At 34.4% G+C, this 24,160-nt stretch overlaps 2 protein-coding genes, 1 long non-coding RNA gene and 1 other non-coding gene across 4 annotated transcripts; 2 read left to right on the forward strand and 2 right to left on the reverse strand.

Moving 5' to 3' along the window:
- Positions 1–59: 59 nt before the first annotated feature.
- Positions 60–3,491, reverse strand: LOC128194299 (uncharacterized). Its single transcript, XR_008245674.1, has 3 exons — positions 2,918–3,491; positions 2,107–2,173; positions 60–1,981 (listed from the first exon to the last, which is right to left on the reverse strand). It is a non-coding gene; the product is annotated as an uncharacterized LOC128194299 (long non-coding RNA).
- A 963-nt stretch (positions 3,492–4,454) lies between these two features.
- LOC108336100 (protein AE7-like 1) lies at positions 4,455–8,102 on the reverse strand. The gene is made up of 5 exons (XM_052869530.1): positions 7,907–8,102; positions 7,693–7,796; positions 7,511–7,610; positions 5,318–5,363; positions 4,455–4,962 (listed from the first exon to the last, which is right to left on the reverse strand). Exons 1-5 carry the CDS (start codon positions 8,009–8,011, stop codon positions 4,862–4,864), a joined length of 456 nt encoding a protein of 151 aa, XP_052725490.1. The 5' UTR covers positions 8,012–8,102; the 3' UTR covers positions 4,455–4,861.
- Positions 8,103–9,038: 936 nt separating this feature from the next.
- On the forward strand, positions 9,039–9,112 carry TRNAI-UAU (transfer RNA isoleucine (anticodon UAU)). Its single transcript has one exon. It is a non-coding gene; the product is annotated as a tRNA-Ile (tRNA).
- Positions 9,113–11,003: 1,891 nt separating this feature from the next.
- On the forward strand, positions 11,004–20,139 carry LOC108335794 (vacuolar sorting protein 39). The gene is made up of 12 exons (XM_017571949.2): positions 11,004–11,479; positions 11,562–11,773; positions 12,156–12,287; positions 12,366–12,509; positions 12,643–12,755; positions 13,701–14,127; positions 16,950–17,273; positions 17,831–18,052; positions 18,200–18,442; positions 18,615–19,061; positions 19,229–19,327; positions 19,585–20,139. The coding sequence occupies exons 1-12, from the start codon at positions 11,077–11,079 to the stop codon at positions 19,786–19,788; spliced, it is 2,970 nt and encodes a 989-aa protein (XP_017427438.1). The 5' UTR covers positions 11,004–11,076; the 3' UTR covers positions 19,789–20,139.
- Positions 20,140–24,160: the final 4,021 nt, after the last annotated feature.

Here is a 24,160-nt window from a genome sequence, read left to right on the forward strand (position 1 = left end):
TTACTTACACGATAGCCTGTGTAACATCCCAAAAATACAGTATAAAAACTATATAATGGAATAATCACATCTTAATAATATTTCATATCAGTCTTACAAAAGATGAGACGTACGCTTATGGCCGAACGGCCTTACAAGATAACGGGGAAATTAAAACTGTACAATTATGCTACATAGACCGAACGGTTTACAAAATACTTATACCGAATGGTCCTCCAAAACAAGAAAAACAACAGATGACCGAACGGTTCTACTGTTCGGTCTTAACTTCTACCTCGACCAAATTTTTTTCTTCCAGCGCTTCTTCCAGCAACTCTTCTCCTTATGCTCACATCCACACGGATGATCATTGGAACAGGACAAACGACCGAACGTACAAAACGGACATGACAGGAAATAGGGTAAGCTTATGTAATTCAATTCAATTATCAACATATATCTCACTCAATCAATTTAAACAAGATAACTCATTAACTCTTTCATGCAAAGCCTAATACTAGACTCTGACTGTCCGAACTGTATGAATTCTGTGTAGCTACGACGTTCGTGCACCCGGGTGATGTAGTAACTGGGATACCCTCAACAGCTGCCACCCGAGGTTAGTCCGTTCCGTCCAAATTAACCATAAGGACTAGGACCTCCTGCCATTCCCACACATGACTTACCCTTCTCTACGTGAGAAACGAGTAATCACGGAATATCAGGATGAACCGCCAGCTTAACATGCCCACATTCATACTTTACCAATTCCAATATACATTCATGAGATATTCCTCCCCGGAATACTCGTTCATAACCAAAGTCATTTCATCCATATCATATTCCACCATCTTTCAATATTAAAACCTCAACTGAACCAATTTGAAAAAAGATCCCTCAGGATACCAAACACCGAACGTTAATCTTCAACCCCGAACGAGACCGAACACTTGTAGTGAGACCGAGAGGTCTCCAGTTCCAAAACAGATCAAAACAGAGAGAGTTACTATCGGGGTTGAGAAAGAGACCGATTACAATAATATTTCTCAAAGACTAATAGAATCGAACGCTATTTACAAGATGAGCCAATTTAATGAACTGACCCATGAGAGTTTAGACCAAACGCCAATAAGACTAGGCCGAGTACTAAGACTCTAGGCCGAACACCATAGAAACTAATACTGTAGGACATCGAATAATAATAAGTGACGGAATTATATGAAGAAACTGAATGCTATAAATACTTAGCTTATTTATGAGTTTAACATCAAGGAGAACGAGTGCTAGTTGAAGACCGAGCACTGTAGAGACCGAACGCTATTGGTTTTGGCCGAATGCTCTTATTTGAAAATTAAATTACAGAATCAAGGTCGAGCACTTGGTTTAAGACCGAGCACCACTTAGTACGAGTACTTGGTGTAAGACCGAGCACTACTTAACTTATAGAATAAAGGCTTGATAAATATAAGATACCATTTAACTAGTGTTCAAGACGAACAATATATATACAATTACATATAGATATACTTAAGTTTATAACAGAATACCAAGGAACGAATATCCTTGGTTGAACGCTTATATACAAATTTCACTAAACGAAGACGCTCGGTCCTCAACTGGAATTTCATCCAAATGAAAGAATCCAGTTCCAACCGAGTCCACAAGAAAACTGCACGGTCAAAGACCTTCAGGGACGAACATAAATTTTCATATGGAATTACATACTTAGAATTCTTTATATCAATTCATTTCTCAACATCTATCTTCATAATTTCATACATCCATATCATAGTAAATATTCATACTTCATGCAGTCAAAACATAACAACAATCATATTTCATATTCATTCAGCAAATCAACGAACATGCATTCATTCAAAACGAACATAAAATCAAATTATATAAGCTTCCCTTACCTCTTACGTGACCGAACGCTACTAGATATGGTTACTGGTTCACCTCTATAAGTCCTTCTACCCTCAACGCTCAACAATTTCCAAAACTAAACCAAGTAAAAACCAAAATACTATCATAACCACTCATTTTAGAAGGGTGATCAACACATAAAACCAGAACTTGATTTGCACATCCAGGAAACCGCACGGCTGAGTGAAGAGAAGAACTTACCAGCTCAGATTCACAAACCGATCGGTTCAATCGAAAGCCCTTGACACCGGAAGAGTGGAAATGATGCCTGAGTGATGATCAGAGAAAGAAAATATGAGAATCCTTAGAGAGAAGTAAGAGCTTTTTAGAGAAAAGAAGGAAAAAATGAAAGTTTCAGAAGATTGAAGAAGATGGTTGCATGTAGAGAAATGACACGACATTTGAAATTTGGCCTTAAATACTGCCGTCGCCCAAAACGAACGGTCACTCTCCTGGAGCCACCTGTTCTCCACTAACTGAGACACTCACTCACCTCTTGACACATGAATCCCACTACTTGAGGTTTTAGGTGTGTTTTAATGAGTTGTGATAGCCTGTCTTGATTTTAAATTCAGATGTATAAAAATTTATTTTAATATATTTAAATATAAAATATTTGGACAGAAAGATTCAATATTTATTTTAAATTATATGAAATAAGTCCAACTAAGAAATTAAATGTTTAAGTTAAATATATACTAAATATTTTAAATGCAACCGTAAGAGTTAAGATTACCCACTTCAGAATTTTCTGATTGGTATAATCTTGTTCGTCAGATGAGAGTAATTTAACAAGTTGATCAAAACAACTCGAATCTTAGATGACTAAAGTAATTTCCCAGAAAACATAGCAGATATTCCTTCAGTAATTTCTCTGTTATAATCACTGAATTATGAATCTGGAAACTGTTAACATGTACAAGACGAACAGACACACAAAATCAAAGATGAATCCCCAAAGTAAATATGAAACAACACAGAAAAGTTGATTACAAATCCATGAAACACAAACCAGAAAGACATCACCACCCCTGAATTGGCCACCGTTTATCTGGATGGGGAAGCCAGGAAGAGCGTTTCTTCTCCTTCTTTACCACCCTCTCCGCCATCTTATTAGGCTCTTCGTGGGGAGATGAAATTCTCGCAAAGGAGAAAACTTTACCAAGAAGCCCCGCACCCCTTTTGTTTTTCTTGTACTTTTCACTGAAATCGTATTCACCACTTAGCCTCATCGACTGAGAGAGTCTCTCGTACCCACATTCCGATGTTAGATTTTCTGATGAAAACGGTATGCGGTGTGACTTTGACAACCTGAAACTTCTGCTGAACTCCATCAACCTCAAATTCTGGTCTGTTTTTTTTTTTTTTTTGGTTCCAGAATGGGTTGAGTTCCTGGAATTATGGTACCTGGGAAATGATGGGATGATTAGTTGGGTTGGGAGATGTCTTCATTTATTTGGTTGGAGATTCTTTCGTCTGAAAAGGAAAGGGGGTCAGTTTTGGAAGAATATTATTCAATTGATGCGTCCCAATCCCCACCATGGCGTGATGGGGTTGATTCATTGATTGATGTGACTTTAGTGTTTGCAAAACATTAAATATAGTAATACATTAATTCATTTGGAGGTATATCCTTTTGATCAATGCACTGTTTTGCTTAAATTGTTGGCTTTGACTTTTCCCGGGTAGTGGAATTCAATCCTCAAAATCAAACATTGAGTTGCCGAGTTGGCGAAAGGAAAAGTCAATCTAGGAGAATCAAATGCTAGACTGGATCATGGAGGTTAAGACCTTGGTCTTGCCTTCAGACCTTGGTCTGAAGAATTGAGAAAAATTACGTCTTTTATCTTAAAAGTGCAATTATAATCTAAAAATTAGTAGCTTATTCTGATTGAACAATTATTCAGTAAATATTACAAATATGATGCGTTTAAGATTTTATTTACACGTTTTGTTTGGTAACTTGCCACCACTGATATTCCAACTCAAATTTCACAATGTTCCAATTACCAAAGTAACCTCAAAGTGATAGAGTACATTACATTCTGTGATATGTTTTTATTGTCGATAAGATTGGTATCAAGAGCTAAGCTGTAAAAGACTAAGAGGAGTACGAAGAAAAAAAATAAATTCTTTCACAGATCTAAATTTATTCATTTAACATTATCCTTGTTTACTTTTTATTTTCTTCTTTCTTAAAACAATACAAAAAAATTATACTTTAATAATCATTTTATTCATGATACCATTACTTTCACGCCTCCACAATCGTGACATGATATCCTCAAAAGCTACGAAATTTATCATGTTTACCGGATATTAATGTGTTTCTAAACGTGCCCTTATCGTAAATCATGGATGTGCCTTATCTGTCATGGAGCAACCTCACTTTACGAAAAATAAAATCCATTTTTCCGTAGCAGACCAAACCGCATTGACCAGATATGCCAATCGTATGTGACATAGGAAATCATCGGTTGTGGTACCAGAATGTTTGCAAGACAAACAGCACTTCGAGAAGCATTGGCATTAAATAGCAAGAGACAGCATAACAAGGCGGCCAACTCAATTAAAAATAATTAAACATGATGCGACGTATATCAGTAAATATAATTATCATTTGTCAGACAAAAGATATAATGCTTACTTTCCACCAAAACAAATTAAACGTCATGGCATGAACTATGAGTGCTAAGGACCGGGCCAACCCATAAAAAGACCATTTCAGCATATTCTGTAGTGGAAGGTACAAAGGTATGACATGAAGATGCCTAACTTGATTTACATACATTATCGCATGCTACATCCAATGTGAAGAAGTTGGGAGTCGAAGAGATAAAGCTTCTCGAAAGGTAAACACCGTCCAACTAATTTCCATACATATGGACTACTTGTTATATCATCATAAGCGGTAAATTCCCTGTACAACAGTTATTGATGTATTATGTCTCGTTGCTCACAGTTCATTGGAGTAGAGGCACTCATCCACAAGCTGGCGGAGATTGGGATTCTCCAAGGCAGCAGCAACTCTTTCTTTATCATTTAACTGCTTGTTGACTGCAAGAAGAAGATTTCAAGAATTATGTTGTAGGAAGAAAGGAATCCGAAGGAAACTGTTGTTTCTCAGTGAGGTACAGGGGTAAAGTAAAAGGGTCATGAAGTTGACGGGCAAAGTAGTTTCGGAGAAAGAGGAAAAGACTTAATGTTAGGAATGGATAATCTCGGTTACAGGACTAGTCATGTTCAAATTCTCTCTTAATAGACATTAAATAGATCCTCCTATCTAATAAATTCCTCACCCCGTATTTAATGTCTATCAAATCTACAAGATATGAACATGACTAAATCATGTCAAATTCTGCCACATGAAAAGTCTAAATTGTTGTTATTTTGGCAAATGTTTAAACCTCACCTGATTCTTCGTCAGCATGAGATCCAGGAGAAACCTTGATGTCCACCTGCAAAAAGAAAAATTTGAATAATGGATGGGATTAATTATCAGACAGGAGACAATCTAATCAGAATGGAAATGAATTTTCAGCATTAGAACTACAATCAACATTCAAAGAGCCTGAAGGAGCAAGGGGAACTAACAAACCACCAACCATAAATGCCAATCCCAAATACTTGCACCATAGTGGGATGATTAATGTTCTTAACAATAAGAACAAAAAAATCTAGGGTAAAACAAAACTTAGAAGTTAGCACACGACAGGGATATGATAGACCTGTTTTAGAGGGAATAACAAATAACAAGGGACAGAACAAATCAAGGCAGTAAAGGTCACACTTCACTGCAAACAGGTTTGGCAAAAAATGGCGCAGAGGTCTCAGGAAGTGTTATGAAATGGTGGCATGTGGCAGCCAACCTCAAAAGTGCTATAGAGGATAGCAAGATAGTAGCTATTATGAAATTTTCTGTCTGGTTTATATAATACATACTATATATATAAATTCTCCAAAATCATAAAATTACTCAAAATTCAAGTCTTAATAAGAGAGACTGGATGTATAAATTTCTCTATAAACATTTTCAGGAGGGAGAAAAAGATAAGATCTGTATGCAAACTAAAAATGAACTTTGCACAAACTAACTTATAAAAAACTTTCTCATATTAGCTTTTTCTAAAAGTATATGTAGTGAAATTTATCCAAATAGACTCATAATTAACAATAAAAGTCATAAGTGCTTAAGCAAAGCCCACAAGTAAATAACACCAAAGTCAAATACAAGTTTTCAAGTTAGGAAGCATCAATCATCATCTTCTAAATCAAGCCCTTCTTCTTTATAATTTGTACAGCTATTACAGCTGTAAATTTCAATTTTTTGAAATTTAAATCCCAAACTTAGCCCCACCACTCCAAAAAAGTCTTAACTTCTTTGTTCACAAAGCTCTTTTCGGAATTAACACAGTCTGTAGTGCACTATTTAAAACCCTGGTTTCAGGGATAAACAGAAACTATGGAGAGCAGAGATTGGGGATAACAAATTTCACAGCTGACCATGCTAGGAGATGCCGGAAAAGTGTGAGTATTTCTCATAAAGAACAGTACGTGCTAATATATAACAGAGCGCACACAAGTGACTGAGAAAGTAAAGTCCCAGTTCTGACTAAAAGGAGGGTAAAAGTCCAAATCCACTCCTCTAGACAATGCTATTTCATGGTTAAAATAGATTTTCTGCAGGTGATTCTTATAGAACCTGCCTGTTCCAGCCATGATTTTCTGCATTTCTGTCCGCTACTGCAGCCGCTACTTCAAACTCAAATGCTTTTCAGTATATGCAACCCCATTTAATAAGCTAGAATCCACTACACTCAATGATTATCCTCATTATTCTATCCCCAAGATTCATAACCACTCTGGTTCTTCTGGAATCAAATTCTTCCCGATATGCAGAATGGAAATGGACCCTGGCCCCATAATTTATATACAAAGGAAAAGACAAATAAAAATACCTTCTTTATATTTTGATGAACCGAATATCTTAACATACTCAATTGAAAGGAAAAGAAATACAACACTTTTTCAAGGAAATCTGCATAGGAATAATGCACACTTCACCTTTATCTATCAAACCAAACCGATCACAATTCACAAATCTGCATAGGTAAAATATTGAACCCGATTCAGATGCGAAGCATTCACGGAGTTAAATCTCGGATGTATATTTTAAGGATTAAATATAAGTCCTCCGATCTTCATCGAGTGGTTCGCTTGACTGAATGCATTTCAAAATAGACATACTGCCTGCATGGTTCAAATCCTTGGGCACATAATTAAAAGTTTGATTTAGAAACTACGACTTAACCATCTTCATCCAACTGTTTTAATTGATCGCGTGAATGCATTAGCATTAAATCCCAGATGAGATGAAGCTTAAGCCAACAAAAACCTATTCGCTCCATTTATTTTCCAGTTTCTTCTCTCGTTTTATTCACACTTTACACGTTATCAATTCCCAGCAAGCTCTTAAGCTTAAAAAATAAACAAAAAGAGAGAGCAGGATATGCAACCCACAAACAAGACACCTCATAACAGTATAGATCAATAATTGAGAAAAGCAAAAACATGCAGGAGCGAAAATGAGTAGCAAGGAACAAACTTTGTAATGAGGAGGAAAGTAGTGCTTCAGTTTCACTCTCAGGCAGAGACCAATAACCGTGGCCATGCTACAGTGCTGAACGGTCGGCGTAAAAGTTATCCTAAGCAAAGATAATTGAAAAGTGAACAAAACCAATATATTAATAAATCCTAGAAAGAGAAGAGGAGGAATTTGAAACTCACAGAATTCGGCCTAATTTGTCATCGACGGTGATTGATTCCTCGGAGAGAACACTGAGCTGTTCCAAGGAATAAGGATGTTCGGGATCCCGAATATCCCTCACGAAATTTGTCAAAGCGAAGTCAAGGATCTCAAGAGTATAGCATCAAGTTGAAGCCATCACAAAAAATAGTGAAGCTAAATTTGGAAATGAAAGCGTAGAAAACAAAAAAGGATATCATAAATATCGAGAGGATCAACGGCGTGAGGATCTTCGGAACGAGCGATTCGCTCCTTCTTGGCGTGAACCACGGGGTTTGCATTGATCAGACCCAGCGTCATCCTTTTCTTTCCACTGTCACTCTCACTCCCACGCGCAAAACTCACCAACCATTTCTTCCCCTGTTTTCTTTCTTTTTCTTCTTAAACCACGCACCTGCTATAGTTCCTCTTTTTTATATATTAAATATCTCAGAAATCTAAAATATACTAATATTTTTATTTATTAAATAAATATTTAAGTTCTTTTTCTTTATATATTTATCCATACAGGTCACTACTTTTCTCTTTCTTATTTTCTTCATTGCTATTTTGTTTCACATTTCTTGCATATTCTCAAAGTTATTGATTGCTAAAATGTTTAAACTTTCTATTTGACTACATCAAATTTATGTATTTTCAATACTCATTTTTGTTTATTTCTCTTTATCTCATTGTTTTTTGTTTTCTTATTCATTCTTTGAATCCTTTTCGTATTCCACAGCAGACAAAAAAACCTTCTGTTTTATTTGCGTTAGTTGCATAAACTCTCAGATAGAATAATGTCCTAACTAATCTATTTTTAACTAAGAAACATGTTATATATATTAATCCTTATTATTTAGATGATAAAACCTAAAGTGCATTAAAAATAAAGAATTAAAATAATATGTGTAAATTTAAAATTAACATTTTTTAAATATAAAATGTTTATAACTGTATAAACTAGATAAATAATTAAATCTAAAATAACTGCAACATTCTTTTGTTAGAGGAAAATAAAAGCGAAGAAAAGAAATAAAAGAGAATAAGAAAAAAAATCATTTTTTATTCCTTATTTGATATTAAAAACAAAGAAGATTAATATTTCTTTGAACCCACAAATTAGGGAAATAATATTTAAAAAACTTGTTATGGATTTAAATAACAATTTAACATAAGTTAATGAAAAAAATAATATTTTTATGTTAGCGAGCATTTTATAAGATATCCTGTGTGCATGTGGTCATTTTGGAAGGTTGTAAAATTGAGAAGGTAAGTTTCTTGTTTAGATTTAGACTTCTATGATACATCTTGTTATATATTTTAATTGTTCCAAAGTTTTCATATAGGTCCCGTAGCTCAGTTGGTTAGAGCGTTGGTCTTATGAGCCGAAGGTCGCGGGTTCGAGCCCCGCCGGGACCATACTATTCAACTTAATCTTCAACCTTTTGTAATCTTTAATTTATTTTATATTTAATGTTTACCTTATATCAATAAAATAATATTTACTGCTAATTAAATAATTTTAACTTTGAAATAATTAATATACAAATTAAGTACACTTTATACACAAAATAACAGTGCATGACTAGATTTATACATTTCAAGTAAGTTTTTCCTTGTAAAGAGAAAAACAAGAGAAATGAAAGTAATTATTAAAATACAAATCATAAGAAAGTTAATTTTAATCAAACATGTTTTTATTCAGTGGGAAATTTTCATTATTTACATCTGTGTTATTTTCCGTGTTAACTCACCACCAAAAACCATATAATTATTTAATTTAATATTGTTTATTAAATGAAATGTTTAAACATAACCTAAAACACGAAGGAGGAGTTACACAAACGTTATAACAGCAAAAAATATGGTTTTATAAATTAAACAAAAATATATATTAATGTTAGTTTAAACTAATTAACAAAAAAAAGTTAAAATTCATTTGTACACTAACTAAATTATAGTTAAATCAAGAAGTAAAAATTCATTCAAGATTAACAGGTATTGGATCACGTGACTCAAACTTATATAAATAAAAGACCCATAAACAATAATATAAATAATATATTCTAAAAATACATTAATTACGTAATTATTACTTATTTACACAATTAAATAACTTAAATGTTAAAATATCTTTTTTATTCTTAACCTTAGTTAAAAAATGACTTGTTAAAATTTTGAAACTTTTAGAGTGATTCTTACAGTCATTACGAAATATATTTAACATGTAAAAACACATTTCAAACTAAAACTAAGTTTTCATATATCCTTTACTTAAATTTGTTAATTGAAACTAGTTTTATGATATTTTTTCTCTTTTGATAATTTTTAATAAACTAGTATCTTATAATAGAATAATCTTCATTTTATTTTAAGTTTGAAAAGTTAGTTTGTTCTAATATGTTGGTGACCGAGTGAAATAAATTGAATTGGTATATTTCATTCACTACTTAAAAAACTAAATAAATATCATGAAAAACAAATAAAATAGATTAGAAAAAATGTAAAATAGAGACTTAAATAAGGAAATATGATGAATTTTAGTATAATATATTGGACTTAAGAAAAATATGCCAGAAATTAAAAAATAATAGTGTTATTCGTTAATTCATATAAAAGAATATAAAAAAACTATATTAGAAATTAAGGGTTTAATAATTTTTTTAACTATTGTGATAATATTTTTCAATTTTATTTTATTGACATCCTATTTTAAAAAATAGTCAATATATATATTTTTTAAATTAGTAATAATGATATTATTTTAACGTAAAATCATGTGGATTTATCTCTTTTAAAATAAAAAAAAAAGAATTAAAACATTTAAATTAGGGAAGTGAATTTGAGCGGCAAAAAGCAAAAAATATACATTTACTTTTGTACAAAAAGTTTATATATAAACGAAATAAAACGATTATAACTCATGTATTTATCTAGTTTTGCCACTCATGTGTGTATTTTTCTCTTATACACTGAACAATGGATTATTTAAGGAAAAACATCATACTACAAATTGATTGTGAAGAAAAGGTATTTGGAAAATAGCACTTAATTTAAACCCATTGCTCTGAAATCACACTGACTCTAATATTTCGATCTCTTATTTCAAACCACTAAACCAATTATTTGTCTTTTTGACGTGGAACTTTTTAGTTTTTTAGTTCTTTCTTCATAATTTCATCTGATCCAAATGATAGCATTATTTTTTTAAAATTCGTATTTTCACTATTTAATCACAATTTATGGGGTGAACGAACTGTGTAAAAAATGAAAGGCAAAATAAAACAAGGGATTAGTTGTAATTAATGTATGCAATTGTTCTCCTTTGTAAAGTTCTAAAAAGAAAAAGGGTGTGATTGAGTTAATGAAGAGGGAGTGAGGAAATGGTGCACAGCGCGTACGATTGCGTGGAGCTGGTGCGTGAGTGCTCTGCCAAGATCGAATCCGTCGAAGCCTACGGTTCGAAGCTCCTACTAGGTTGCTCCGATGGATCGCTCCGAATATTCGCGCCGGAAACGGAATTCTCCTCCGATGGGTCCAAGTCCTACGCGTTGGAAAGGAACCTTGTCGGGTTCGCGAAGAAGCCCGTGCTATCAATGGCGGTGGTGGAGTCGCGAGAGCTCCTCATATCACTCTCCGAATCTATCGCTTTCCACAAACTACCTTCCTTCGAGACCATCGCGGTGATCACCAAGGCCAAGGGCGCCAACATCTTCTGCTGGGACCACCGCCGAGGCTTCCTCTGCTTCGCCAGGCAGAAGCGCGTTTGCATCTTCAGACACGATGGTAACGCCGATTCATTTTCCTTCCCTTGCGTTTCTCGATTGTTGTTGCGGTTAATTGAAATTAAGAGTATGAGCGCGCGCAGGTGGCAGGGGATTTGTGGAGGTGAAAGAGTATGGCGTGGGGGATACGGTGAAGTCCATGTGTTGGTGCGGCGAGAATATATGTTTGGGGATTAGAAGAGAGTACGTGATTCTGAATGCTTCGAATGGAACTTTGTCCGAGGTTTTCACTTCGGGGAGACTAGCGCCTCCTCTGGTCGTTTCTCTTCCCACTGGAGAACTCCTTCTTGGAAAGGTATTGTTCTTTTCTAACGTGCATTGCCCAATATATTGGTGTATGTTTGGCTTTATGTTGAATTATCCAAAATTACATTGAACTATCCATTACTTGTTTAGTAAATTTTCTTATGTTCGGTTTCATGATGAGGAATTGACTTTGGTTGGGTCCATAATTGATTCTGACTATGTTGGATCCATCATTTATGGTGAAATTTACCACTAACTTGCTTTTATAACAAAATCATCCAAACGTAAATAACTATTATTTCAAAAGTCAATATTGTCATCGCTTATCAAAAAACACACATAAGATTCGTTTCAATTTTTGTGTTTCGCACTGGGTGTTTTCTTAGGTTAGATGAAGAATTTGACATTTGTTTTGTTGATGTATTTTTTAGGAGAACATTGGGGTTTTTGTGGACCAAAATGGGAAGCTTCTTCCCGAAGGTAGGATTTGCTGGTCTGAGGCTCCTTTGGAAGTTGTGATTCAGAAGCCGTACGCTATAGCTTTGCTGCCCAGATTTGTGGAGGTAATTCACTGTCTGAAACAATTTTCATTGTTCTTTTTTTGTCAAGTGGTTGTGGATTGATGTGGTTTCGTTTTACAGATTCGATCTCTCCGAGCTCCTTATTCTTTGATACAGACAGTTGTTCTTCGAAATGTCCGCCACCTTTGCCAGAGCAATGATTCCATGATACTTGCTTTGGATAATTCAGTTCATGGACTCTTCCCTGTTCCCCTTGGAGCCCAGGTATTGCTAATATTGTTAAATGATTGACGCCTTTTTGATTTGTCACCTGTTTCTGGATTCCAATGCAAAAGGCAGGCAGTGAATTTTCGTTTTGCTCTGCACTATAAAATCTGTACTTAATTTTGTATTGCAGATAGTCCAATTAACAGCTTCTGGCAACTTTGAGGAGGCCTTGTCACTGTGCAAACTTCTTCCACCTGAAGATTTAAGTCTCCGTGCTGCAAAAGAGGGTTCAATTCATATAAGGTTAAATGCCATTTCGACATTCTTCCTTCTGAAAAAAATATCCAGACATATTGCCTCTATTTTGTTTAATACCTTTGATTTTAAGTCCATCCAAACTCTGAGCATCAAGCACCGATTAGCTGGCTGTTTAAGTTTGTATTGATGCCAAATTCTTACATATTAGTTTCCAGATGCCTTGAAACTTGTAGGATTCAGTAGTTATGATTGAAATAAATCTCACATAGGAGGTATGGTCTAGCTTGTTTACCAGGATTCTGTACCAATGTGATCAAGATATCAAATGTAAACAAAAATAGAAATGTCTATAACTTGTTGTATTTGTTACTAAGTGTTCCTTGTATAAGAGCTTATTAAGCTTATTAGTAGATGTGGCTAATTGAAGTGTTACTAAGTGACTCCTGTTATCATGTTAATAAACCTAATAGAATCTGAGTTTAATTTGTTTCACCCAGTAGAAGTGAAATATATCCTCTTCTTTCACCAATGGGTAAAGCACATTAAAATTTTTTGAAAATCTCGGATTGTGTTTCATACAATTTGATTGTGGTCTGTACATTCTAGTGGGAATTCCTGTATTTTATAACCATTTTGATATTGTACATAGTTGTATTATTAGGTTCATAAAAATAATTTTTACAATATTTGTGTTATAATCAAAATCTTTACACTGCTAATTAAAAAGCAAGAATAGGTGTGTAAAATCATTTCAGTGATATTTTCGCCCCAGAATATTTGTATACATGTTGACAGTTACTGAACTCCTATGAGTTGTATAATGAAACCTGCATTAATTATAAGGTTAATTTTTTCTTGGAGGAGGATGTTGCCTTTCATGCATTTATATATATTAGTAGTTTTCCCAAATTACATCACCTCAACATATTAATCATTACTTTATACTTATCCAAAAGGGCTGTTAAATGTGTTTCTATTATGTTGCTACAGATATGCTCACTATCTTTTTGAGAATGGGAGCTATGAAGAAGCTATGGAACATTTTCTGGCATCTCAAGTAGATATAACCCATGTGCTTTCACTGTATCCATCCATTATTCTTCCAACCACAACTATTGTTCACGAGCTAGAAAAGTTGGACATTTATGGGGATGCTTCATATCTCTCAAGAGCTTCTTCAGGTGTGTCAGATGATATGGAACCCTCATCAACATCTCATATGTTAGAATCTGATGAGAATGCAGCACTTGAATCCAAGAAAATGAACCATAATATGCTTATGGCTCTCATAAAATACTTACAGAAGAAGAGATATAGTTTTATTGAGAAGGCCACTGCTGAAGGAACTGAAGAAGTCGTTTTAGATGCTGTTGGGGATAACTTTGCATCTTACAACAGGCTTAAGAAATCAAACAAGGTAACAAAAAATAAACTAGTTTTATTATATCTTCTGATTTTTTCGCATTGAATACATCTGCAATGTGTGATAACAATGATTTTTGGGGTAAAATTTATAAGCCATACCTTTCAATGGGAAGTCGACTTGATGAGTGTTATGCCATGCCTATATAAAGGTTTATTTTGTGTCGTGCATCCTTGTGAATGTGTATTTAAATATAGTGTATCATGTGTGAGAACACACTAGATTACTTATTTGTTCGTTGTTATTTGATACACCCCCTTCCCTTGATGCACACATTCAAGATTGATGGTTGTTAAGAAGTGAATTTTAAACTTAACTCCACAAAACCGGCTTGTGAGATAAGGTTTACACCTACTTATATACTCTAAATTGGTTTTATCTCTAGTCGATGTTGGACTTCTAACACCTCCTCACGTCAAGGTATATACATCTCGTGCATGGGACTAGACATTAATTGGTGATGGTCCGATAGTGGCTCAATAGCGGATGGAACAATATGCCTAACAAACAATAAATCTCGCTAAGATAAACTCTAATAATGACTCTGATACCATGTTAAGAAGTGGACTTTAAGTCTAACTCAATTCTTTTGAAAGATATGATGACATCAATCAATCCATTAATTACTCAACAAAGCAACACTTGACTTAAGATGTGATGGTTATAGAAATGGATAACTCTAAGCATTAAGGCATAGCTGGATACATTTTAAGAGCCCTCGCCCCTAAAGCCCCTCTCAAGTGGGTTAGGGTCATGGTGGTTTTACCCTCACTACAAAGAAAAAATGAGGTCACTCTCCTTTATTTTAGATATGTGTTAAAGCTGTTGTGTATAATATATATACCTTCCAAAGCATTTGTCAATGGAAAAATTCAAATATAAGTGAGTAGCTTCAGTTTTGAAGCCATCAAAAAGAATGAAGGATGATTGGTTCCAATTGAGGTTTCTCAAACACGATTCGCCCCACTCGAACAACCTTCTCATATCTTCTTGGGATTCCACTCTTCACCTCTACGACGTCAAGCATCGTTCGTTTGCAGGCTCCTCTTCTTGATTCCTGCTTCCAAGACGATGTCATTGCTTTCGCCGCCTCCTCTGATGGACGAATCTGAAGTTATATTTCGAGAATGGAAATTACCTTATCCAATCGGTTAAAAAGCCTGTCCAGTTTATACAAGTCAGTTTTCAATTATTGTCAATCTTCCTTCATCACCACTATTTGACTCTACCATAACTCGAGATGCTTCTCCAAGACCTTTTGAGGTATATTAACATAGTTCACATTCTGTTGAGATTCCAATATAGGACCCATCTTTGATGGATAATGATTTAGTGGAGGTTATGCCTAATCCTTCTCTCGTACTTGGTTTGGTCTCTTCTAAAAAGGACTGGCCTATTACTATTCAAAAAGATACATGTTCATTATGCATGTTTCTTTTCTTATGTTATGCATGTTTCTCCAATTCTTACCTCAATTTCTTTTTCTTTGGAGTTTGGAAAAGTTTTCTAGTTATCAGTGAATACATGGATGACTGAGAAGCAATTTTTACTATTAAGAATATGATGCATTTTCTTGGTGTTTGTTATCTTGAGAATTCCCTGTTCTCATATTCTGCCCCTCAAGTTTGAAGATGATGGGAACTTCTTTTTTCTAGTTGGTTGATGGATACAAGATCTTTAGAAGTGAAACACTTAGCTACTTGAAAGTACTTGGATGCGTGGTGTGTTTTCACTTGTCTTGTTTTGTTGGGTAATTGATGGATTGATTGATGCCATCATATCTTCTAAAAGGATTGAGTTAGGCTTAAAGTCTATTACTTAACATGGTATCAGAGCCATTGTTAGAGTCTATTCTAGCGAGATTTGTTGTTTGTTAGGTATATTGTTCTAGCTGCTATCGGACCACCCATTAATATCTAGTTCTACACACGAGATGTATATACTTCAGCATGAAAAGGGTGTGTTGAAAGTTCCACATCAACTAGAGATAAGACTATAACAATGACTCTAATACCATGTTAAAAAGTGAACTTTAAGCCTAACTCAACTCCACAAAATTGGCTTGTAGGATGAGATTTGCACCTTTATACACTCTAAATTGACCTTATCTTTAGTCGATGTGAGACTTTCAACAATGGTAATGAGACAACCCAACTCACACAGGTTAACACAAGTTAATTCAACTTGACTCACTTTTTGGTGAGCAAAAAATTTTGTAACCCAACTCAACCAACCACGTATTATTGGTTAGGTGGGTTCATTCACTCAAGTATGTTTTGTTCCCTCAACTTATTTCATCTATTTTTTTCAGTCCAATAAAAAATGGATTGACTAGTGGACTTACCTATTTATAACAGTACAATCAAGGTGTTTACCTATTTCATCAAGTGCCTCCCTCTAATCATAAGGACTCCAACCACTATATAATCTTCCTTTTAGAAAGACTAACCCCTCCTAACCAACTAACTATTTTTTTACATACTTTCTTCTCACATATACTTTCCACTTCCTATCATGTTTGGTTGGTGACAGGTTAACTCACTTCCAACTTAGTTTGGACCCATTTAACTTGTGGGTTTGGTTTACTTTAACTGACATGTAAAAAAATTGTATCCAATGCAACCATGTTTGAACCCATGGTAAGTTGGGTTGACTCTAAGGTTTGAACACATGTTGACACCCCTAATTGAAGGTGAAGTGGTGGGATGCATGATGTCCTTTATTTGTTTTGAAATATTAGAACAGTTATATAATACTACTAATTTTAACTCTGTTGTTACCGAGGTTATCACTTTATAATTATTGTTATGTTTCAGGGGCGTGGTAGTATGTCTGTTAGTTCTGGAGCTCGGGAGATGGCTTCAATATTGGATACTGCTTTACTCCAAGCATTGCTTCTAACTGGACAACCTTCAGTGGCTTTAGAGTTACTGAGATGTGTTAACTACTGTGATTTGAAAATATGTGAAGAAATACTTCGAAAAGACAACCACAATGTTGCTTTATTAGAACTTTACAAGCACAACTCATTGCATCGGGAGGCTCTTGAACTTCTTCACAAATTGGTGGATGAGTCAAAATCTAGCCAGTCTAAAATTACACAAAGATTCAAGCCTGAGGATATTGTGGAGTATCTCAAGGTAATTTTCTATTCGGTTAAAATTTTATTAATTTTGTCCTTTAAATTTTCAAAATGTTGGGATGTCTAAATTTTTCCCTGCCTCAAACTATCTGGTATAGTTGGTACTTTGGATTTAGAAAACAATAGTGTCATAAATACGAGATTCTATGAGATAATGACTCCTCAATCCACTGAAGTTGATATATTTATTGAGGGTTCTATTACCATTAGGTTCTAGCATTAATGGTGATTATATGAAGGTACTATTATTTTGCATTATTTAGTAATAGTGTATATCAGATCACATTGTGTTATTAAACATATGAACTTTTTGGGTCTGTGGCACTGATATGTAACAGCACATGTTTGAGAGGTTTCATATATTGGTTAATTGACTTAATTTAGTTATTTTCCTCTGCATGGAGTTATGCTGGAAAATGCTGACTCTGTAATCACAACTTAATTAGAAATGTATTTGATCTCCATTACTTAGGGATTTTAAGTTTGCCAAAGAACTCCGTAACAAAAAAAATGCTTCTGGTTCTTATTTTTTAATTTGGTGGGTTTCTGATGCAGCCACTCTGTGGGACAGACCCTATTCTTGTACTAGAGTTCTCAATGCTTGTTCTTGAAAGCTGCCCATCTCAAACTATAGAGCTCTTTCTGTCTGGAAACATTCCAGCAGATATGGTGAGCTCATATTTGAAGAAGCATTCTCCAACCATGCAAGCTAGGTACTTGGAGCTCATGCTTGCAATGAATGAGAATGCGGTATCTGGCAATTTGCAGAATGAAATGGTGAGAATGACTTGCATGTTTTTTTTCCTACTTTTTCTTTGGGTTGGGAAGAAGGGGGGTGGACAAGGATTTCATGGAAGTAGCATGGTTTGCTGATGATTAATAATGAGAAAATTTTGCATTTATTTACAGTTTTTTGTAATGTAGGTACACATATATCTTTCTGAAGTACTCGATTGGCATGCTGGTTTATGTGCTCAACAAAAATGGGATGAGAAAGATTATTCCCCAACAAGAAAAAAGTTATTGTCTGCCTTGGAGACCATTGCAGGATACAATCCAGAGGCTTTGCTAAAACGCCTTCCACCAGATGCTTTATATGAAGAGCGTGCGATATTGTTGGGAAAAATGAACCAACATGAATTGGCATTATCTTTGTATGTTCACAAGGTATAATATCAATTAAAAATCATCTATTCACTGTGAAGGGAAGGTGCATAGATAATTTCATTTTTTGATATCCCTAAGGCACTTCATTTCATTGTTTCATATTGAATGTGTGATATAAATCATTGTTTTAAACTAATGAATATTACGGTAAATGATTGTTTTTCGTTTGTAGCTCAATGCTCCAGAACTAGCGTTGTCATATTGTGATCGGGTCTATGAGTCTATGCGCCAGCCATCTGCAAAATATTCCAGTAACATATACCTTGTGCTTTTGCAAATTTATTTGAATCCTCGAAGGACCACAGCAGGTTTTGAAAAGAGAATTACAAATCTATTATCCCCACAGAATAAAACCATTCCAAAGCTTACTTCTACGGCATCCATGAGAAGTAGAGCTCGAGGGTCTAAGAAAATTGCTGCAATAGAGGGTGCAGAGGACACAAAAGTTAGTTTAAGTAGCACTGACAGTGGCAGGAGTGATGGTGATGCAGATGAATATAGTGAGGGTAGTTCTACTACTATCATGCTTGATGAGGTCCTTGATTTGTTGAGCCGCAGGTGGGATAGAATAAATGGAGCTCAGGCCCTTAAACTTCTACCGAAAGAGACAAAATTACAGGTATCCATTTCTTGTTGGTGCACCATAGTCGAGAAACACACATCAAAAGTGTTTTACTGATCTATATTTTGCTGTTACTTGTTTTGTTCTTTTGGGAGGTTTATTTTGCCAAACATTCATTAGTTTCTTCAATCTGGTTGGTATAAGAAATATATTATAATCTGCAGGACCTGCTCTCATTTCTTGGACCCCTTTTGAAAAAATCAAGTGAAATGTACCGAAACTGTTCGGTGATCAAGAGCTTGAGACAAAGTGAGAACCTTCAGGTAAGCATATACCAGGAATAAAATTTCATTTATTAATATTTTAGGGGGACTTGTAGGATAGGAGGCTGTGGTGGGGACTTACTAATTTTTTGCTTTTGGATGGATATGTTATGCAACATCATTATCTCGTACCCTCTAGTAATTGTACTGTAGTCTATTCAGATATAGACCAGAGCAAATGAGCAACACTCTGTTGCATATTCAGATACTTCTGCTTTGTTAATAGCAAGTGGCATGATTTACTTTGTTTCATACAGGTGAAAGATGAACTGTACAGTCAGAGGAAAACGGTAGTCAAGATAACCGGAGATAGCATGTGCTCTCTGTGCCATAAGAAAATAGGGACTAGTGTTTTTGCTGTCTACCCAAATGGTAGCACTCTCGTGCACTTTGTCTGTTTCAGAGATTCTCAAAATATGAAAGTGATTGGCAAAGGGTCTCAATTGAAGAAGCGATTATGAAACTGCTGGCTATATCAATTGGTGCTCCGGTTGTGTTGTTTGAGTGTGCTTTTACACATGGAACCTGCTGATTGGTGGATTATGATGATCACTATAATTTGCCCTTCAAAGGACCTTTTTTTGGCGTCAATTTGTGTGGAAAGTGAGATTTGATATTTTGAAGATCCTCCTATCCTAAAGTGAGATCTAGAAATTGTGAAATTGCGTAGGTGAATGCTTATATTTTTTTCTTCAGTTGTAATGTAAATATTGAGTTAGAGGATTTATTTTGAGCATTGAAAGGGAGTAGATTTCCTCCCTCACGTGTTATATTGTCCTCACCAAAATGTGAAAGTCAAATTTGAGTATTTATTACTATTAACAATGCGGTGATAGCTCGTATATACGTTGAAAATAACTGCTATCACCAAGGATTGATGGAGAGTAATCTTAGTCATATAAAAAGTCGAGAACTATCGCAAAACCCGCCTCAAGTAAAGTTGTACTTCAAGAAATTACGTGATTAGCGCAAATTCTTTCGGCTTATATTATAATAGATTTTTCTTGAGTATTTGACAATATGTTTTTTTTATTCAAATTTGATACCTAATAAATTATAAAATTTTGGTTTAAGTTTTTTCAGAAAAGTAATAATTTATATTTTATTTTTTAAATATTTTACATTTTTCTTTTGGTTCTTTAATCTATTTTCTAGTATGATAATTGTAACATCCCAAAAATATGGCAATGAACCATATAATTGAATAATTACATTTAATAATATAGCAGATAAGTCTTACACTATACAAGAACGTACGGTCTCGGCCCAACGGTCTTACAGAAAGAGTTACTATATTTAAACTATACAAAAGTACGAGTCTGACCGAACGGTTTACAAAAGTCAAATACCGAACGGTCATACATACAAAAAAATGGGAAAGTGGCGAAAGACCACCTCACTACAAAAACTACTCTACTGACCGAACGTCCTAAGGTTCGGTCTTAACTTTAACTTCAACAAGATTCTCTTCCTCCAGTGTCTCTTCCAACAGTACGTCTCCTTCTGCTCACATCCACACGGATGATCATTGCAATGACAAGACGGACATACATAACAAGACAGGAAAGACAGAGTAAGCTTATGTAATTTAATTCATGCATAAACATACATTTCACAAAATCATTCAAACAAGATAATTCATAGTTCGTTCACACAAAGCCTAATACTAGACTGACTGTCCGGACTGTATGAAATCTGCGTAGCTACAGGCGTTCGTGCACCCGGGTGATGTAGTAACTAGGATGCCCTCAACAGCTGTCACCCGAGGTTAGCCCTATCTGTCCAAAGTAACCCTAAGGACTAGGACCTCCTGCCGTTCCCACACATGACCTACCCTCCTCTACGTGAAGACGAGTACTCACGGAACATCAGGATGAACAACCAGCTTAGCATGCCCACAGTCATACTTTACAAATTCCAATATTCACACATGAGTCGTTCCTCCCCGAAACGCTCGTCCATAATCCACAACATTTCCATATCACATTTTCTTCATCTTTCATTAATAAACATCTCATTTAACCACCTCGTACAAAGATTCTCGAGAATTCCAAATAACGAACGTTCAACCCGAACTCAGAACTAGACCGAAAACGTAGAACGAGACCGAGAGATCTCAAATTTAAGAATAGATTAAAGTCAGGGGATTGATATCGGATTGAGAAAAATAACGAGTACAATCATAAATCACCAGAACTAATGGAACGAACGTCAATTACAACATTGAGCCAATTAGATGAACTGACTCTTGATAACTCCAATTGAACATCAAAAAGACCAGACCAAGAACAAAGACTCCAGAATGAAACCAATGAATAAGGATATTTCAAGGCATTCGAAACTAATACTTAGAATGATTCACATGAAGAAACCGAACACTTGTGAATACTTAGTTTAATTGAGTTTAGTATCAAGAAATCCAAATGCCAGTCAAAGACTGAAAACTATAGTGAGCGAACCCTAGAGGGCTTGAATGAACGCTCGTATTAGGAAGTTTAACTTATGGAGGTAGAATGAGTGCCTGGTATAAGACCACACACTTGCTTAGGACGAACACTTGGTATAAGACCAGGTGCTACTAAACTTATAGAAAAGAGGCTCGATAAATATACTGAGATACTATTTGAGTAGTATTTAAGAATAACTAAAATATACAATTTCATATATATATATATATATATATATATATATATATATATATATATATATATATATATATATAAATATATATATATATACATACTTAAGTTTATAACAGGATATCAAGACAGAACTATGCTTGGCCGAACGCTCAAGCACGGTAATTCGAAGCGACTACGCTCGTTCTCAAATAGGATTCTTCCCAAATGAAAGAATCCACTACTAACCAAATTCACTAGAAAACCAAACGATCAAGGACCGTTCAGTAACGAATGTACACTTTCTTAGGGGAATTCATATCCGGATCATTTATTTTCCAACTCATTATTAACATATAGTTTCACAACTTTATACATTCATATCATAATCACTTTCATATTTCATACCATCCAAACATAGAGATTTCATATATTTCATACATCATAACATAACTCAGTCATATTCCATTTCCACTCATTAAATAAACGAACGTTCATGTACTACAATCATATCAACCATCATGCATCCAATTCATTCAGTCAACTAACGAACGTTCATACATTACAACAACATACCAATTAAATTAAATAAGATTCCCTTACCTCTGTGCGTGAACAAACGTTCCAAGAGGCAGAAATGGGATTCGCCTGACTAAACTTCTTCTACCCTCACGCTCAACAATCCTTTAAACTAAACCAAACAATATACCAACTGTTTCAGAATAAGACTATGGACTCATGCAACCAGAAGTTGGTTTGCATGTGTCAGGGAACGGACGACTAAAGGAGGGGAAAAACTTACCAGTTCAGAACTTGAAACCGATCGGTTCATAATGAAGCTTAGGACGCTGGGAGTGCTTCTATGGTGCCTGAACGGAGATCGGAGTAGAGAAATGGTGAGTTTCGGTAGAGAGAAGGGAGAGCTTTTTAGAGAGAAGAAGGAGAAATGAAAGATCAGAGTTTTGGAAAAGGAGGGTGCATGCAGAGAGTGGGACGTGATTTTCTAAAAACTCAGTTTTTGCCTAAAACGAACATCCGCTCCTCTGCTGACATCTGCATTCCACTATTTGATTTCTGACTCCCCTCAGTTTGACACCTGGCGTCCGTTCAGAGGGGTTTTGGGTGCGTTTTTAATGGTTCTGACAATAATCTATATATTTTTCAATATACAAAATATTCTTATTACATGTAGAAAAAAGTTAGTGTTTTATCATTCTATATTACTTATTAAGATATATTTAAATATTATGTATAAAATTGTTGGATGTAGTTTCTTATATATTGTTTATATGATATAATGTTTATATGATATAAAGGGGGAGATTAATTCGAAGATGACATAATAGAGTGGTCCACTTTCTTTCTATTCTTACTTGATCTCAATTCTATTGTAATTATTATAATATTATCACTTTTTTTTTATTGTAATTGCTATTACTCTCTTCACTTTTACTATTATTGTTATCATTGTTGTCATTATAATTTTTATCATAATAATCATTCATTTTATTTTATGTTGTCATAATAGTCACCAACAATGTTAGCACAACAACATTAGTATATCATTAATATTGTTACCAAAATTTTTTGTTATCACTTTCACATGATGACAACATTGTTATTATCATTATTTTTTTTATTAATATTAACGTGCTGTCTTCATTGCAGCAACAATTTATTATTTTTATTTTAGTTGTCATACAGTGTTTTTATCATTAGATATTACTATCTTGTTATTATGTGGTTATCATTGTTACTATTTTATCATTTTTCTTTTCGCTTCACTTGTTTACCAGTATAGTAATGCATTTCTCCTTAATCAATCTTATAAATAATATTTCTTCTAATTCACCTTTTAATAAAAATACTAATTATTATGAGTAAGATAAGAAAGAGAACTAATACAAAATTTTCATAATTTTTATTCCCAAGGTGAGATTTATAGCGTATAATGGATAAGTAATTATAACTAAAATTATGTCAAAAAGAGAAATTTTCAAAAACAGTTATAGTAGCAAAATATAAAGCATTCATAATCTTATATTTTGTATTTTCTTTTTCGATGATTCAGGTTAACCAACTAAAAATGCTCTTCTGGAAAAACTATGAATCAAACGGAAAATAATAATATATTAAGACAAAATTTAAAAAGTTCTTATCTAATTACGAATCCTTTAAAAGTAAAGGCTAAATGGTATGAGGGATACATAATTTA

Source organism: Vigna angularis, chromosome 10 (assembly GCF_016808095.1).
Source record: "Vigna angularis cultivar LongXiaoDou No.4 chromosome 10, ASM1680809v1, whole genome shotgun sequence".
NCBI lineage: Eukaryota > Viridiplantae > Streptophyta > Magnoliopsida > Fabales > Fabaceae > Vigna > Vigna angularis.